The 18407-nt window shown below is 38.4% G+C and overlaps 1 protein-coding gene and 1 pseudogene across 14 annotated transcripts in view; one reads left to right on the top strand and one right to left on the bottom strand.

Annotated features, from left to right (window-relative positions):
* LOC308579699 (tigger transposable element-derived protein 1 pseudogene) overlaps window positions 1–18407 on the top strand; it is a 146301-nt pseudogene that overhangs the window by 15271 nt on the left and 112623 nt on the right. The window lies entirely within an intron of this gene.
* Window positions 4888–18407, bottom strand: part of IQSEC1 (IQ motif and Sec7 domain ArfGEF 1) — a 306192-nt gene continuing 292672 nt past the window's right edge. For 10 of the 13 annotated variants that reach the window (XM_081175974.1, XM_081175979.1, XM_081175980.1 and 7 more), the window contains 3 exons: window positions 17894–18070; window positions 10800–10849; window positions 4888–9335 (listed from right to left, as the gene is read on the bottom strand). In XM_081175974.1, the coding sequence (XP_081032100.1) occupies window positions 8745–9335; window positions 10800–10849; window positions 17894–18070 (818 nt within the window). In that variant the 3' untranslated portion in view covers window positions 4888–8744. The remainder of the gene's footprint in view (window positions 9336–10799; window positions 10850–17893; window positions 18071–18407) is intronic. The other 3 variants (XM_081175976.1, XM_081175978.1, XM_081175977.1) reach the window with 3 other exon arrangements.

The raw sequence follows: 18407 nt of genomic DNA, 5'->3' as shown, positions 1-18407 counted from the left end.
GGTCCATTGTTGTTAAACATCTTTATAAATGACTTAGAGGGATCAGCAATTTTTTTCAGCAGGGAGCCAGTCCACTGTCTCTCAGACCTTGTGGGGGGCCAGACTTTATTTTTTTTTTGGGGGGGGGACAAACAAATTCCTGTGCCCCACAAATAACCCAGAAATGCATTTTAAATAAAAGCACACATTCTACTCATGTAAAAACACCAGGCAGGCCCCACAAATAACCCAGAGATGCATTTTAAATAAACGGACACATTCTACTCATGTAAAAACACACTGATCCCTTGACCATCCACAGGCTGGATTTAGAAGGCGATTGGGCCAGATCCGGTCCCCAGGCCTTACTTTGCCTACCCATGGTAGATGAACATGAAAGTGCAGTGAAGATTAAAATGTGTGCATATGCCTAATGGAAGACAGAACCATGTTTGATGCCTTAATTCTGAGTGTGTATCCTTTTCCAACCTGTGTGCACAACTGATATTTAGTCTGCATTTAAATATCAGCTACTGGAGAATCTGCATAGGAGGGTGCAATTGTGCCCATAACATGCTGCGGGCTTCTTCTAATTATTTTTTATTAGCATAGCTTTATGGTACAGAACAATTCCCCGCCTTTGCCCCACAAAGGGGAAAGAAGTGTAAGTAAGCCCTTAAGTACAGCCATGATCTCCCAATGCCCTGAGAAAATGGGAGGGTGCAGGGGAGGGAGATAAAGGGCCTTGTTGGTACAAGAGTTGTTAATAAATGCCAACGTTGCCCTGAACTCTGCATTGTTGTGCTTAAAAATACCCCCTGTGACAGAAGTTAAACTACTCGACCTTTTTGAAGAGGTTGAGCGGAACTTGATGCAGTGTTTAATAATACGTACCTGTATGGCAGATTTCTGTGGCTATGGTGCTGGAGGAGATCAAACCTATCCATTCTTAAGGAAATCAGCCCTGAGTGCTTACTGGAAGGACAGATCCTGAAGCTGAGGCTCCAATACTTTGGCCACCTCATGAGAAGAGAAGACTCCTTGGAAAAGACCCTGATGTTGGGAAAGATGGAGGGCACAAGGAGAAGGGGACGACAGAGGACAAGATGGTTGGACAGTGTTCTCGAAGCTACCAGCATGAGTTTGACCAAACTGTGGGAGGCAGTGGAAGACAGGAGTGCATGGCGTGCTCTGGTCCATGGGGTCACGAAGAGTCGGACACGACTAAACGACTAAACGACAAAAGTCCAACAACACTCTGTTGTCAAGGTGAACTTTTTTCCCTTTGGAGGACTGGGCCAACTGCGTCAGTGCCCTCCAACATTGTGATTTGGAATAAAAATAGGTTGCCAGCATCTTTGTAGGATGATGTTCAAAGAACCACCTCTCTCTCCACACCCACACACAGCCTCTCACATTGGTTCAGTATGAGAAAAAGGAAATAATTTTAAAATATTTGTAGGAACACGTAATTAAAAAAAAAAAGGTAGGAATGCAAGCTGAATTAATATTTGTCTCCTGTGGCTGTAACGTAACTTGGAAAAAATACAGCCTCGTTCACAGGAAAAGGAAATGAAATGATTTCATTGCAGTTTCTGAAGATATTGATGTAATTATAAGACACAGTAATATTTTCCAGATGAAGAGCCAAATGAGTCTATGAAGTTGTTTCACAAAATGCTCAAAGCTTCTAAAATATCACGATGACATTTTTTTCCGGTTCAAAAAGCGCACTGTGTATTTACAAAATGCAAAGCTTTTTCAGCAAGATAATGAGTGCTTGTTACTATAAGTTAAATTAAATAGTTCAAGTGTTACAACAATGCAATTATCTTGGTGCTCCAGACAGAGCTTAGCACAGCCTCTGAAAGGCTGGAACAATTATTTGAGACACTTCATGCAATATTTGTTCAGCGGTTCAAATTCAAAACAGACACACACAAGGTGAAGGAGAAAATATGCAATAATACAACCACTCCAGTTCATCCTCTACAAATAATTGCTGCATTATTTTCCTGGAGACTGCCTCCTGACTTAAGTGACCTGTTTCCTACGACTCTGGGATGGAAGTGCCTTATAGCACTTATTCAGTCTCTGTGTAATGTGAGGAATCCTGCCAGTTCTGGTCCAGCCTTTAGAGATCCACACCATATATTTTAAGCACATGGTTTCCCCCAAAGAATCCTGGGAACTGTAGTTTATTAAGGGTTCTGAGAATTATAGTTCCATAAAGGATTCATTGGGGGAAGTCATATGCCTATGGTCACACCCATGGCATACATTTAAAGCTCATGGCTTCCTTCAACGAAATAATGGCATTAACAGGAGTAAACTTAACAGCATTTACACCTAGCTCTAAATCTATGGCAGGTTTAGTTTTGTATAACACCCTTATAACTAGGTTCACAGAGTGGTTTGTGTAAACATTGAAAATGCATTGGAAAAGTCCAATCCATATAACTTACATAACAAACTCTAAAACCAGTTATGAAACAATGACACAATGGAGGTAAAACAAGCATTAACGTTAACAGCTAAAAACAATTTAAAACAAGTGGAAAATCAGAAAAGTTGAGTATAAGAATCTGAATGTACTAGACAGATTTATTGATAGCTTGCCTCACCATCATTGTCAGCAATAAGAGGCTTGGTGGCTTTCACTGGGTGTTTTGAAGACTTCCTGGTCTCCTCTTTGGAGCTGTTGTTTTCCTCTCAAGATACTCTTCTGGTTGTGTGTGCATGCCTACATATGCATGAATGTACGCATTGATTTGCAGAGGTTCTTTGTCTTCCTCAGTATGTTCTAAAACAATCTTGGTAGTCGTATCCGCCATGTGGAACACTCCCGTCAATTGTCAAGGAAATGAACAACTGACTTATAGAAGACATCTGAAGGCAGCCCTGGATAGGGAAGTTTTTAATGTGTGATGTGTTACTGTGGTTTTATAATTTGTTGGAAGCTGCCAAGAGTGGTTGGGGAAACACAGTCAGATGGATGGCATATAAATAATAATTTATTATCACCATCCAACAATGCAGTTTTGTTCTAAGCAAGATCAAGATTTTCAGTGTCTTCAATCCATAATTCCTTGCTGAATGTACATGGTAATGGAATAATTTAAGTTGTGAAGATGCTCTGATATGCACAAACAGAACCCACTGAAGCAAATTAAAACTACTAAGTGTCTTCTGGCACCTTTAATACAGTACAGTGGTACCTTGAGTTAAGAACATAATTCGTTCTGGAGGTCTGTTCTTAACCTGAAACTGTTCTTAACCTGAGTTACCACTTTAGCTAATGGAGCCTCCCGCTGTGCTGCCATTTCTGTTCTCATCCTGAAGCAAAGTTCTTAACCCAAGATACTATTTCTGGGTTAGCTGAGTCTGTAACCTGAAGCATCTGTAACCCGAGGTACCACTGAACTAACAGATTTATGATGGAGTAAGTTTTTGTGGACCACAGTCCACTTGCATCAGTTCTTTTTCCTGAAACAGGCCAGCATGGCTATCCCTACAGAAATGGAAACAAATGGGGTTTTTATTGAAGTGGGGTTTTATTATGTAATTGCCTTATTCATTTTAACATTGTCTGAAACCTGGATTATTGTGTTTATATTCTCAGCAAAGTCAGGAATGTACATTGTTTTCCTTTCCAAGCATCTTACTTGATTTCCTGCAATTTACACTCCAAGGCTCAATTAATTTTAGTCGGTGTTTGTTGTTTTATTACAGCAGTGAGAGGCCAGAGGAGTGTTTCCTTACAATTTAAGCTCACACTCATTAGGAAGCTTCATGCTGTTAACACAATGGCAGACCTGGTTTTGATCTGGCATTTGTATTCTGTTAACTTACTCACTATAGGATGAGGAAATGCAATGCCAAAAGTGCTCCAATACTGCGTGTACATAAATTGGTTTCTAGGCGACAGGACTTTTGCACCAAAAGTTTGTCTTAAATCAGAGATAATGGTTGGCTAAGGATGGTGTAGATTTGGATGGAGCAGAATAAGCAGAGACTTCATCTGGACAAAACAGAAGTACTGTGGCGTGGGGGGGAAGTAGTTTTGACTACTGCCATGCATTCTGTGTGGGGCTTCCCTTATGTCTGGTCTGGATGCTGCAACTACTGCGGAATGCTGTAGCCAAAGTGCGGAGGGATCTGCACAAGCTGCTGTTAGCCAAGTCGGCTTTAAGGTCTTGTTACTTGTGTGTAAAAGCCCAAAACAACTCTGGACCAGGTTACCTGAAACAATAATTTCCCCTCCCTTCTCCAGTAATGACATGTCCCTGTCAACATTTGATAAGGTTTGTTGTACAAGCCAACTCCTTAAACTTAGGGTAAGGAACCTGTGGCCTTTCAGGCGTGGTTGGACTAAACAACTCCCATCATCCCTGATCTTTGGCCACAGTGGCTGGGGCTCATTGGAGCCCAACAGCACTGGGAGAGCCACAAGTTTCTTACCTGGAGTATATTTTTTGTTTTACCACTTGTATCCTATGGATTGTGTAAGACTACATTCTAAATGAGAGGTGGCTAGCCTGTGACCTTCGATATTCCCATCTGCCTCAGTCAACATGGCTGACATATCATTCCTGATCATCAGTCATGACGACTGCAGCAGAAGGGGGTCCAACAATGGCTAGAGGCCACAGGTTAGCCCCCATAGGAAATCATTGATTTGTCTGTCCTCTCCAGCTGAGACATAAACAGTCCCAATTTGAGCCCAATGCCTCCCCTGTACAAAACAGAGCTATTTGTTTCTACCTTTTGCATGCAATACTGCAGTGGTGTTTTTTGTTTTAAACAACACAAAATGAGATTTCCAAGAACTGAAGTGGCATAGTAATTTTATTCATTTAATATGAAAAATATAAGTGCTTGCAGTTCTACAAAGGATGAGAAACTGAGTGAGTTCAAAGTGATTTATTTGATTTCCCACATAATCACAGTTATAGTTTTACAACGATAAGGTCTGATACTACTTACAAACAATGCATATTAAAATGAAAGCACTCCTTCCTTCCCAACAGTTACAAAATGGTCTGAAGCCTCCCATAACAGAAGCTTTTCATGAGCATGATGTTTCTTGAGGTCTTTTAACAGTCTGCATTCAAGACCTAATTCCAACAGTTTAATACAACGCAAGGCTGGGATTAAAGTTCCTAGCAGGAGACAGGTACTGTATGCAACCTGAAAGTGACTGCAGACTTATATTAATACTAATTTACACACTATGTACAATTTAGAGAATTAGCTATTCTCCCTACTTGGTCCTGCTTCGCTATCCTTTCCCTCCCTCAAAATCTTATCTTATTATTGGTCAAGTTTTTTTCTTTAACTATATACACAATTACTCATTTTTGCAGGCAAGATGTGATGATATTTTACAACGGAAACAGCAAAATGCATGCTTAACTGCAGTAAACACACAGCTTTATATGGAACAGCAAGTCAACATGTAGAGAGTCATTGTTTAAATAGCTGCTGACTGTCTTTCAGCTCATTTTAAAATCAAGAAACAAGAGGCTTCTGCTGCATGCAGTGCTTGATGGGAAAATCATTCTACAATGTTATGCTTGAAGACTTCTTTTTAGCAATACAAGACGTACATTATATTAGGATTACTTTTTTTTTTTTACATTGTTGTACATTTCATTCTTAACTTAAAAGGATTAAAACAAATACATATTTGACGTTGTCCCAGAAAAGATATTTTTGCAAGGTTATTTAGTTTTTCTTTTAACTTCAAATTGTTGCTTTTACCTAGCCATACTATTCATGGGAAGAAAGACACATGGTTCAATAGTGTTTTGTATGGATTTTAATCAATACGGAAAAACTAAGAAAAGCTTTCCGGTAACTACTTTTCCCCTGCTGCATGCTATAAAATTTATTTCCTCTAACTGCACATAGAAGCTAATGATGATTGCTGTCATTTTCCCAGTTTAAGAGAAATGGTTCTGTACTCTTGGTCTATAAAAGGGATTCTGGCACCTTAGACTGCTCCTCTAAAAAGCAGTGAAGTTTTGAAAAGTAATGCTGGTTACAGGATGTTCTTATTGAAAATACTTATGGGGGGTGGGAAATGAACCTCCTTCGGTATTCATGGAACGTTGAGATTCATGCACTTTATGTTTCTAACGCATCCACTCTACTTATATGTTCCATATGCATATGGCAAGAAAATGAAATAAATAAAAATGTATAACCTTCATTTTACGGAATTCATATGAATCATATAAGGAAGTTTGTGTGTATGTGAACTTAAAACAAGCAACAGTATGGGAGTTTAAAACCTTACATGGGGTTCCCTAGGGCATCCAAATTGTATAAATAGATGGGCAACACTAAAGTACTTTTGTGTGTGGCTAATATTAATCCATCAAATGCAAAGCAATGTGGTTGTCCAGTGAATGTGTTTTTGAGTCTGGTTCATGCAGAATATTCAATGAGTGACAACACGGGGGGGGGGAGAGTATCCCACCAGCTACTTATCTTTTCTGGAACAACTTATAAATTACAGTTAGACTCTACTATTGGTACAAAGGTCTGAAGGAAAGTCTACATATTTAAATATGTCATTACTTTACTTCAACTAATATAAACAGTAACACTGATATATTTTGCAAATATACAATATGTAGAGTGTAGCTTTAATACTATTAACATTAGATGACATGCAGACAGTTCTATTATCCCTCATAAGGACAAACAATGCTTAAACTGCAAGGAACAACGAGCCTCAGGGGCTGCTGAGATGAACCCTCTTCGGTAATCTGCCTGGATGACCATCAAATTGACTTTTATTACTTTCATTTCATATGTAGTTAATTTATGGGGGGGGGGCGACAAAACAGGAAGTATTGCACGCGTAGAAAATAACAGACAAATTTAAACAGCAGACTAAACTCTAGGTGGTTGTTTTTGCTGAGTGGAAGTTAACAGAAGTAATTGGTTTTTAGTTTTGCTGGTAATCATGATATAATCCATAGCAAGAAGGAGAGGGAGAGAAAAAACAAAACAAACTGGAGACATCGGGGGTCACCAATACATAAGAGTCATCTTCACGTATCACTTCTACATTCCGAAGCAACACCGTTTTTGTGTTTTTTTGTTTTACCCATCTCTCACTGGAACTTTTCCTTCCTCTTCTTTTAAACCACATTCACAATTCTGCTGGTGTAGTTCTGCAGTTCCTTTTGTTTCTGCCAGTTAGATGTACAGTCCTTGTGACTGGGGTGGCTCAAAATGCTGAAACTACAAAGTATTCTCCATGTATGATTTCTTTCTTTTTTTTAATTAAAAAAAAATAGGATTTAGGGGGTACAAAAAAATCGCATACGGATTTGCGAATGACTCGTTACAACACATAAGCAACAACAGCACAGTTGGCTCTTACGAGATGTCTTGCGACTTAACTGGACCATGACAGTTTGAGCAAAGACTCAGCCTGCTGAGTGCTGGGAAAAACTAACAAATGTGATGAAGAAATGGTGAGAGAGTCCTGCTGCCAGCACATGGCTACATGGAATTACAGTTATAAAAAATCTGTACTAAAATAAGCCTTCAAGTTTCAGATCACTTTCATATGGAAAGGCAAGCCTGAACCGCAGTCTATTTTAACTGAGATAAACTGAGTAAGTTATGGTAAAGTGGCAATGTGTCTGGAAAGGGATGGATGCTTCTTGTTTTAAGGTCTGAGATGAATGTTTATGCCGTGTACGCAAGTACCTTCCATTTAAATCTTCATGTGAGTTTATTAAAACATATATGAATATAAAAGAAGAACTATGGATTGTGTAAGTTCACAGTTATCACAGCCTTTAAAGTGTCTAAGAATCTGAGTAACTAAAAGGTAGAGACAGCCCTTAACAAAGGGGGTCTCATGTTGCTACTGTATAGTTACTGCATCTTAACTAGTTTGCTTACCTGAAATAGTATAATACTGATTAAGTATATTTTCTTGTTAATAAAATAAGGATTTGTACAAAGCAATATTTGACTATAACAGCTAAATGCTATGTTACTTGGCACACTTTGCAATGATTGCTTAGAGATATTTTTCAAAGTCCAGAGAACTTTTAATGAGAACACTGAAATGCCTGGAATTTGTTCCTAGTTTTTTGGTCTACACTTTCATTACGCTGTTCAACTACTGTACTGCCCATCTATCAGTAAATGGAATTCCTGGTAAAGTATATATTGCTAGCTTTGTGGACTGCAAAAGTTTTGTTGTAAGCACAAATGTTAACTATACAGTATATATATATATGTATATATTTATATATTTATATTATATAAAGTTTACTTACGTACTTTCATCAACCATATGAGGTCTACTTTTTTTGCCCATTGACAATTAAGGAGCAAGAATGCAACACTTGGTTCTATTTCTTATTTTTTTCCTTTTATTTTGAGGTTATGTTTTCATTATGCATTAAAAATTGTCATGGGGGGTGGGTGAAACGAAAGGTAGCATAAATGTTTTCAGCAAGCAGCATATTTTCAAGGCTACTGGAGAAAAGGAGGGAGAAGATCACCACTGAGTTCAGTTGTAAGACCAGAACTGATCAAGCTAACGTGAGTTGTTCTATTGAATCCTTAAGGCAAAGGAGTCAATTAAGTTGTTTCTGGCTTGTGTTTCATTTTTATTTATTTATTATTATTAAAAAAACAAACAAACAAACCATTCCAGTTTTATAGGCTGCTTCTGCTTCCTGTAAGTGCCTGTCTAGAGCTACAATTACTGGCAGAGGAGTTTGGTTCTAGACTATTGTGCTGATGCCGCTATGTTTGGGCTTAGTGCTGGCTGAACTAGAAGGGGGCACCGGCTGGCCGTGGTGATGTGGCGCGTGGGAAGAGTGTACGGGGTGAGGGGCGGGTAATGGAGGATGGGGGGCATGAGAATGTTGCGAGTGGGAATGCGGTATGTAAGAATGCTGCGAATGTGCTACATGCTGCGAGTGCGGCACGTGGTGGTACTGGTGTGGGTGCTGGATATGCTGGGGCGGGTGGTAGTGGTGGTGGTGATGGTACGGAGGCGGGTTCTGCACGTGGCAGTACTGAGAGTGGTGGGTGTGCACTTGCGCCTGGGTCTGCCCCTCCGCTGGCCCCGCCTGGTGCAGGGCGGAAGAAGAGTGCTGCGAATGCTGCTGATGTGAAAGTATAGGAGGGTGAGGTGGGTGCTGTGACGGGCCAGTTGCTAGGTGGCCTTGGGAAGGCTTTCCCCTTTTACTACCAAATAAGGACCCTAGTAGTGAGGAAGAATTAGGCATAGTCTGGTGGTGAGGGCGAGATGGACACTCTCGGGTTGATGTAGCTCTTCGGCGCATATGAGGACTGCTAATGATGGACCCCTAAAAAGAAATTAATAGAAATAAAAATTAAAAAAACCTTAAAATATGTGTAAAAGAAAAAAGTTCACAGCGACCATCATGTTTTCCTTGAAAGCTCATAGGGATAAACTGCTGTATGACCTATAGGAGATGTCTGTCTGTCTATGACCTATAGGAGATGTCTGCCTGCCTGTCTGTCTGTCTGTCTGTCTGTCTTTCTGCCAATTTCTTCCTTTAAGGTACAGGTGAGGTGATGCTAGATATGACCCAATTATAGAAAGAAGTGGTTTTCCTTTTCCTTTTCTTTTTTTAAAAAAATGAAAATATTGACCAATAAAAAGTAATCACTAGTCAGTGATTAAAACATTTTGATCTGATTTTAAATCTACATTTTTTCTTATTAAGATATTATAGTCATGTGATTTATTTCTCCCTTCAAGAACAAATATATACATGTCAACAGTTACAATGAATTAAACTGAAATAATTAGCACACTGTTAACATTCAGATTTTGTGCTGCGTTTTCCTCTAACATTAACTTTAAAGTAGACTGCTTCTATTTTGAGATGTAGAAAGTAAGTGAGCTATCACTAATAGTGTTAGACTGAGACTATCCTTGTTTCTCTTTATCGGTAGGTTTTGTGCTTTGTTCCCACATCTCCTGACCTATGGCCCAGTATTTCCTGCTATTTAGCCGTTGACTATCTAATTAGTCTGTGGACACTTTGTTTTCTTTATGGACAGCTATAGGGACATAGCAATGGTGAGGCATCGTGTGCTATATGTAGACTGTAGTCTACCTAATTCAAACACACACAGACATCGCACACACATACGCACACACACACACACACGCGCACACACAAAAATCTGCAGGTTGAATTCAAAGACATGAACAGTATATAAATGGTTTGAAGATGAATGAAATCTCATGAAATCCACATTGAATTCATCCGTCTTATTTGTTTTCTTTCCCCATGCCCTATCTATGCAATTCCATGGTGTCACGACTGCATACATTTCGCAATTTAACTCGAAAAATAAGCAATGTGAATGGCTGAGCATGACGTCAGTAGCTAAGTTAAATATCAAACAGCACCAACGGTGTACTGTGTAACAAATAACCACTGGGCCTTTAAGCAGGGACCAGACTGTAATGGTGGCAAGAGGGCACATCATATTCATTTAACCATGCTTGCAGGAACAGAAGGGGACGAGGTTAGCTGAAATAATAATAATAATAATAATAATAATAAAAATGGTACTTGATCTAAAAACAAGCCAGAAGTAGTAGTAGTGTTGCTGTTTTCTTTAAAAAATAAATAAATAAAAATCTAAAAATACGAAGTGAGTAGCCTTGGCATGCATTTTTATTTGAGGCAGGCAGGTTGTATGTTAGAAGAAAAAGAGCAAAAAAATGTATATAAAAGAAAGGTTTGAAATGCACATCACATCCAGCTAGACATCAGTAACTTCCTACTTACTTCCATATTGCTGTCTAGCGATCCTGCACTGCTGCGACGCCCACGCTTGCCTGCCCAGGACATGCAATACCATAGATTAGAGACTGAGACAAGACCTGGGTGATCAACAGCCACCTTCGCTGATGCATTGTAGGATCCTCTAGTGGGGTCTGGAGATTAACTTTGCATGTTGTGATAGGACAGGAACTGAAACTATACTAGTAAACATTTAAAGCACAATCCTGTACATGATTACTCAGAAGAAAGTCCCCACTCTGTTTGGCGGAGCTTGCTCTTAAGTAAGTGTGCTTAGGATTCTAGCCTTAGGATGCAATTCACATCCAACTGACGTCAGAAGGGAAGCTCCCACTTATTTTAATGGATGGAACCACTGAAATTTAAAGCTTCTCGTTTAATTACATGTCTTTCTCAGCTGTAGTTTATGGGGGGAATGCTTGTGTCTGGGAATCCTTAATGCACTCGGTAGATGTTATACTGTACAATACTTGTATTATAATGGCCTTCAGTGGGTAGGATTTTAATAACTGTTTTTATATGCATCAAGTATTTCTTAAATACCGTTTAAAAATATTTCAGGTACTGTTGCAGTGCAGTCCTAAGAGTGCTTATTCAGAAGTTGCACTGAGTTAAACTACTGCAGTCTTAACGTCTCCAAGGATGGGATTAGGCATTTTGTCCGCATTTCAAAGTTTTAGTACTTGAAATTATAATTATTAAGATACAATAGTGGATTTCATATAACATTCTTCCATGTTAAAACTAAACTTAATTTTCTGTAGAAAATTTAAACTGCAGTGCCATACTTATGGTGAGATTGTGTTTGTCAACTGTGCAGTGCTTACACATTTAAGATATAGCCACAATTGCCTACCGTTTATGGCTTTGTTTTTATAAACATGTGTGCTCAGATCAGATGCCAGATCTTACATGCAGGCCCCTAACTTGGTGATTCATATTCCTAAATAACTTATTTTGGCATCAAAATGACAGCATGACTGGCCAAAGACAGAACAAAGTACTCTGATTTCTAAAACTTACTACTTGATGCACCTTTTGAGAATGTACACTGAAATAAAAGCAAGTATGGTTGGTATATTTGTTTAATGTTAACTTATGGACTAAGCAAGTATAAAAGTTTTCTGTTCTAGTAACAAGCCATGTAAGAATGTAGGAGCATCACTGCTGGATCAGGCCAAAGGCCCATATAGTCCATCATCCATTTTTCAGTGGCCATCCAGATGCCTACTGGATGAAGCCTACATGAACACCTGACTACATTGTGTTTCCAACAGAGCATGGCTAAGCATGGCTAGCAGCCATTGATAGCCTTACATGAATGTGTCTAATCTGTTTAAAGACATTCACGGCAGGTACCATCATTACATTTTGTGGGAGAGAATTCCATGTAACTATGTGTAAAGAAGTATTTTCTTTTGTCTGAATCTTCCAACATTAAGCATCTTTGGATGGCCCCAATTTCCAGTAGTATGAGAGACGCCTATCCACTCAATGCATAATGTTATACACCTCTATCATGTGCCCTCTTTCCTTGCCTTTTCAACGGTAAGCTCAAACTTTTCTCCTCAGGCAAGTTGCTCCAACCCTTTGATCATTTTGGGCTCCAGAACAGTCCAGATAAAATAAAGTACAGTAGCTCCAGAGTAAATTAATCATAATTTTAGTAACTAGAGTTTAATGATGAAGCCCATTTCTTAATGGAGACTTGAGTTCTTTACATATTAGTTTCCTAATACATCTTTACATCTTAGTTTCCTCACAAAAGTCACACAATTCCCTCAAAGCTCTAACAATATGAAAAGCTCTCTTTTTCCATGGTGAAATAAACAACACAGCTTCATGACAGCAACTTTTTTCTATAGTCCCTTTCGTATCAGGTTTTGTAGAGTTGTTTGCCTTTTCTAAGCGCTTAACACATTTTATGGGAGTAATGTTTTCCAAACTATACTTAAAGGCTGCCAGAAAACATACAGCACTGCACTGAACATGATTTCATATTCCAAGAAGGTGCGTATACTTCTTAGGCTCTACAATTTGATAATACATATGTACAAAGTATTCTCTACCAGCCTCCCCCAAAAAGGGACAGAGGGCAAACATCTCTTTTAATCAGAGGAAAGCAGGTGAGTGTTAGGGTAAACATGATTGCAAGCCCTCTTCTGTAGGGGAGTGGGCACAATTCATCATCTCTCCAGACTTCTACAAAAATGAGCAACCAAGCCTGTGAATTTTTTCAACACACAACTCTAAGAAGCAACTTAATTTCACTTATCTTCCTTTTTTCTTTTTACCCAGAGCTGCATATTGGTGTGGCTCCCTTCTCTATAACCAGGGCTTGGGCTGATTAACATTCTAAGGTCTTTTAAATGTGTTTGAGGGAGGGGGTTTATCGGTTTGTTTCTGTGTTAATATGTAATTTGTGTTATCTTGTATTTTTTTGTTGTGAACTGCCCCCTGATTTTCAGATGCAGGGCAGTATAAAAATATAATAATAATAATAATAATAATAATAATAATAATAATAATAATAATAATAATTTGTTCTTGTTGGTATCCTTCTGTCTCAAGAGCCAATGGAGAAGAAGAAGAAGAGTTTGGATTTGATATCCCGCTTTATCACTACCCGAAGGAGTATCAAAGCGGCTAACATTCTCCTTTTCCCTTCCTCTCTCACAACAAACACTCTGTGAGGTGAGTGGGGCTGAGAGATTTCAAAGAAGTGTGACTGGCCCAAGGTCACCCAGCAGCTGCATGTGGAGGAGCGGAGACGCAAACCCGGTTCCCCAGATTACGAGTCTACCGCTCTTAACCACTACACCACACTGGCTCAAGTGTGCCTCTGCGGGTGAAGTGACCTCCCCAAGGCACAAGGAGGGCCTGAACTGTGTATGGAGGGCCTAAGCTGCCCAGACAACAGGACCTCCCTTTCGGAGTCACTCATATGGTCCAAAGGAAAGCAAAGCAATGCATTTGGCACTAGCTTGGCTGCAGGAGTTGCCAGAAGGAGGCATACAAGGCGCCATCCAACCATCTGGATTTGTGTAGGGTTTACTCCTCAGTCCTTTCTTCTCTTGAAGATATCCCATAAGGCAGCAGAATTTTCCTTCTCCTTCTAGATAGGCTACCTTCCCAAGTTGACAAGCCCCAGCTGCCCATCACTTCCTTCGGCTATTTGGGTCTGAGGTAAGTTCATTAGTTAGCTGTGTTACTTTCATACTTTTATCTTGTGATAACCTGATAACTAGATACAGATAAACAAATCTACTATATCTATATCTACAATGAAGGGTTTTTTTGGTGGTGGTGCCCCAGTTTTGGAATATCTGTCTAATAAGGTGTGCCTGGTGTCTACTTTACAAGCTTTTAGATGCCAGCTTAATAAATGATTATTTATGCAGACATTTTAAGATGTATTAAGATATAATGGCCCCATTTCTTTTTTATTTTAGAGTTGTCTTTTATTGATGTTGTCTTATTTTATTACGACAGGCATATGTTCCCTGACATACTTTCAGTGAAGGGCAGTAAAAATGTTTTAAATAAGTAAATAAATAATTTTACAATTCTGTACGGTCATATCTATAGCTGCCTGAAGCAGGGCCTTCTCTGGTGTGGCACTCCAATTATGGAATGACATTGCCTTGAGAAGGCAACCTGGATACATATTTTCCAAATTTCAGGAAACCTTGAGTATAAGGGACCACAACGTTTGTAGGTTTTAATTTAAGCAACTATATCTCATCATCTTAAACTGCATCTTGTCATCTTAAAATTCTCAGACTCATCTGAGGTAGGTTTCTGACTCAAAATCAATCCTACTCTTACAACACCATCTGGTGATGCATCTAGCAAATTTCTGATTCTTTCACAACTATCCTTGAATGTCTCCCCCAATTATGCAGGTGTGGGAAAAAATGATGCTTAAGATGGTAATTGCAGTCATATTTCCAAAGCAATCCAAAACCGTGGCTCAAGTTTTTCTCTAACATCATGCAGCAAATGGCTAGTCAGTTAGCAAGGGTCTATTCCGGAGGTCACAGTACAAATTGCAAATATGCACTTGAGCTTACAGATATTTCTTTCGGGCCTATTTATTCTTTATCACACAATGAAACAACTTGTGGAAGTTGTCTGGGCTGCATGAGACACAAACAAGTAAACCTGACTTTGTTAAACTGAACAAGCAGCCTTTAAAAGCTAGCCATTTATTATTTTAAATAAATTATACTTTAATAAACTGGAGAAGTGTTAAAGGGCATATTTAATGCTGGAGACCTGGAAAACCTAATTCAGGTGGTGAGAATAATATAGGGCTTAAAAATCCAACATGCAGAGTGGAGAGTCCTTCATATGTTGTTGGACTACAACTCCCATCAGCCCCAGCCAGTATGACCAATGGTCAGGAATGATGAGTGTTGTAGTCCAGAAACGTGTAGAGGGCCACAGGTTCCCTGGCCCTGAACTAAAAGATGCTTTGCCTTAACATTTTTTGACATATTTTTCTTTTAAAAAGAAAAACATTAAATATCCAAGTTTTACATACATCATAGTATCAAAAAACAACATTATTACATATTTACACAATCTCTGAAATAAAAATTATAAAGCAGTTATAACCACTGTTTGAGTGGTAAAATTAATTTTTATATTTTTTAAAAAAACCAAGGTAACCTTTTGAAAAAAGCATGTTTCTACCTACATAAGATACACATATTCTACTTCAACAGCCTCCTCCTGCGTTCTGTAGCAAAGCAACACTACATGATTTTTAGCTACATGCTCAATCTTTCTATTGGAGGGGAGTGATGGCATAAAATGACAGTGTTGTTTAAGCTAAACACTTCAGGATATCATTGCAGTGAGGGCCAGTTCAAACATGTATCTTTGAAGATCATATTTAATATGAACCCTATAGATACACACATTTAAAAAAGTAGTAAAAGATGTTATCTACACATCTTGTTCATTTTTCATGAAATCAAAGGATCATCAGTATCAGCCTATAATTTACGCAGAATGTGTTACCATGTGAAGCATTTTACCTCTATGATTTGAAACTGCATGGAGGAAACTTTCTGTGGGGGCACCATGTTTGAACCCATGGAAATCACTCCAAAGGCCAACTTCTATAGAACTGCACCTGTTTCTAGTTGGTTCTTGGCAATAGCTAACATAATCAATGAAAATGCCACCTAGGTTATCCTAACCAATACCTGACTGTATGTGTGTGTTTCTTAAATTAATTGCACTGCACAAGTCCAAACATAAACTCTCCATAATTATGACTCAATAAAAATGTTAAAATTAAGTTTAGCTGGGTTTAACATAGTCACTGCTTAAACCCTTCAGTCTGACGCCTATATTCAACTACAGAAAATAACTTGTCAGCAATGAGTATATGCCAACAGAAGGCATATGTTGTTGACATATGGGATGTTTCATGCTTATGAAAAATTCATCTTGTTTATGGTAAAGAATCCTCCAAATGAAGCTAGCTACATGACAATGTCTGAAGTAAATGTTTGAAAGCTCCTAGTAGGATGAAAAGTGTTAACTGGGAATCATGTCAAGTAATAGGTACATTAGTGAAAATCCTGTTTCTAAAAATGAATGTTGTCATTCTCAATGAAAAACAGAAAAGTGAAACCATTCTTACATGAAACTAAATAATGACAACTGAGGCCTCATCCAAAGTCTACTCAAGTGCACATTTTTAAATAAAATTCTAAAAAGCGTTAATTCAGTGGACCTTTGCACTGGTGTTGTTCCATGCAATGGATTCATGGTTGTCACTGAATTGTCCCCAAAGTAAAGTAATATATAATAATTACTATGGATAAATAATTGTGGCTAAATAGAAAGTAAACCCGTTTGGTAAAAATAAAGATGCAGATATTAGTATGTGTATATTTTGATGCACAAATAGGCATGTGCACATAATTACACATAGCACATACTTAAGATTAGTATTGATGACTGTAGCACAGTAGAAGCTTACACATGATATTTTAAAGAGAAAGGTATACTTCACTTTTATATAGAGGTCAAAATAATATATAGGATGAAAAGTAAGCAAAAATTTAAATCTATTTGCTAGTGGTATATTATAATTTAGCATAGTGTACATGGTGTTAACAGGCAGAGCAATTCTACTAGCAACAGCAGGAACCAATAACGTGCCTGTTCTTTTGCACACATAGCTGAAATGTAGTGCCTGACATTCAAAATACACCAGGGCATTGATTTCCAGTCATAATCGTAGTGGCATTTTTCTACGTTCTGCACACATGGGTGAAATGTAATGATTAAAATGCATACATTCCAAAACCAGGTATAACATCTATAATTTAAAATATATTTTAAACTTCCATCACCATCCAGATCAGTTCAAACTTTAGGCCCAAAAGCAGTGGTGAAATTACTACTTTGCCAAAATGGTTCCTTCCCCATTATGCTGGCAACAGTAGTGTAGTATATACACAAGCCACAGTTTCAGCAAGATCTAGAGTCTACGTTTTGAGCAATACGATAAAGTAGCACCAGTCACACAACTATATCCGATTTATGTTTCTCTAGATAGAATTTAGCAGGGCTTCACTCAATTTCATTCATCAATATACTACATGGATACACATAAGCACAAAATGCACAAGAAGCAGCCAATACACAATGATTTGGGTGGGTTTTTCCCCCTAATGACAATATAAGGAAGAAAATAACAAAAAGGGACGCAAAACTAAACAGTTTACTCCTAGCATTATACCTAGCATTTAATTAACCATTATTTTATTATAAACTTACAATTTTTCTCTGTCTTCTTTCTCCTTTTAAAGTATACATAGAAAGCTACAACAGTTTAATATTTTCAAATGGAATTTTTGAATAAGCAGAGGGGGAAAAACAGAAAAAAAACCACACTACTAACAATGAGACATATTTAACTTTCTCAGGATTACATTTTTACATTTTCATATTTGTTAGTGTATTATTTGAACACACACACACACACACACACACACACATATATATATTAAGGTTCAATGAATATATTTATCAAAGAAGGAAGAAATGCATACCTGCTTCAGAGAGGTCTCTAAGAGAGCTGCTAAGGGCACTCCTTTTAAGACCCTCCCCAGTGGCGTAACTGTCATCAAGGCAGGCACGGTTCAATGTCCCATTGCCAGACTCTTTTTTCAGGCTAGAGCACTGAGACATGCTTGGTCGTACTACACCTTTCTGCTTTTCAAGTTCAGCTGAAAAGAGAGCAGAAGCCAATTACTCTATTGGCTCTTTCAGATTGTAGTGCTGAAAAAATACGTATAGACTCTTCGCTGGCTCGTTAATAATTTCAATAATCCCAAATGCAATGCTTTTAAAAATTGGCACCTGGACAAATAAAGCTTGCTCCGTCTGCAAAAGGCACAGCATTCCAGAAGCTGGGCCACACACCGGAGCCTTTTAAGGGCTTCTACAACAGAAAGCTCTGTGTGAGAAGGCGCATTCCTATTAATTTCAGTGTTGGGGAATATTTCATATACCTAAGCCTTTTGCCTATCCCTTCTCCTTTGGCACCAGAAATGCTCAGGAACA

Source organism: Podarcis bocagei (assembly GCF_964188305.1).
Source record: "Podarcis bocagei genome assembly, chromosome: 2".
NCBI classification, from domain to species: domain Eukaryota; kingdom Metazoa; phylum Chordata; class Lepidosauria; order Squamata; family Lacertidae; genus Podarcis; species Podarcis bocagei.
Note: the sequence above shows the minus strand (reverse complement) of the source record. Positions and strands in the feature narration are given on the sequence as shown.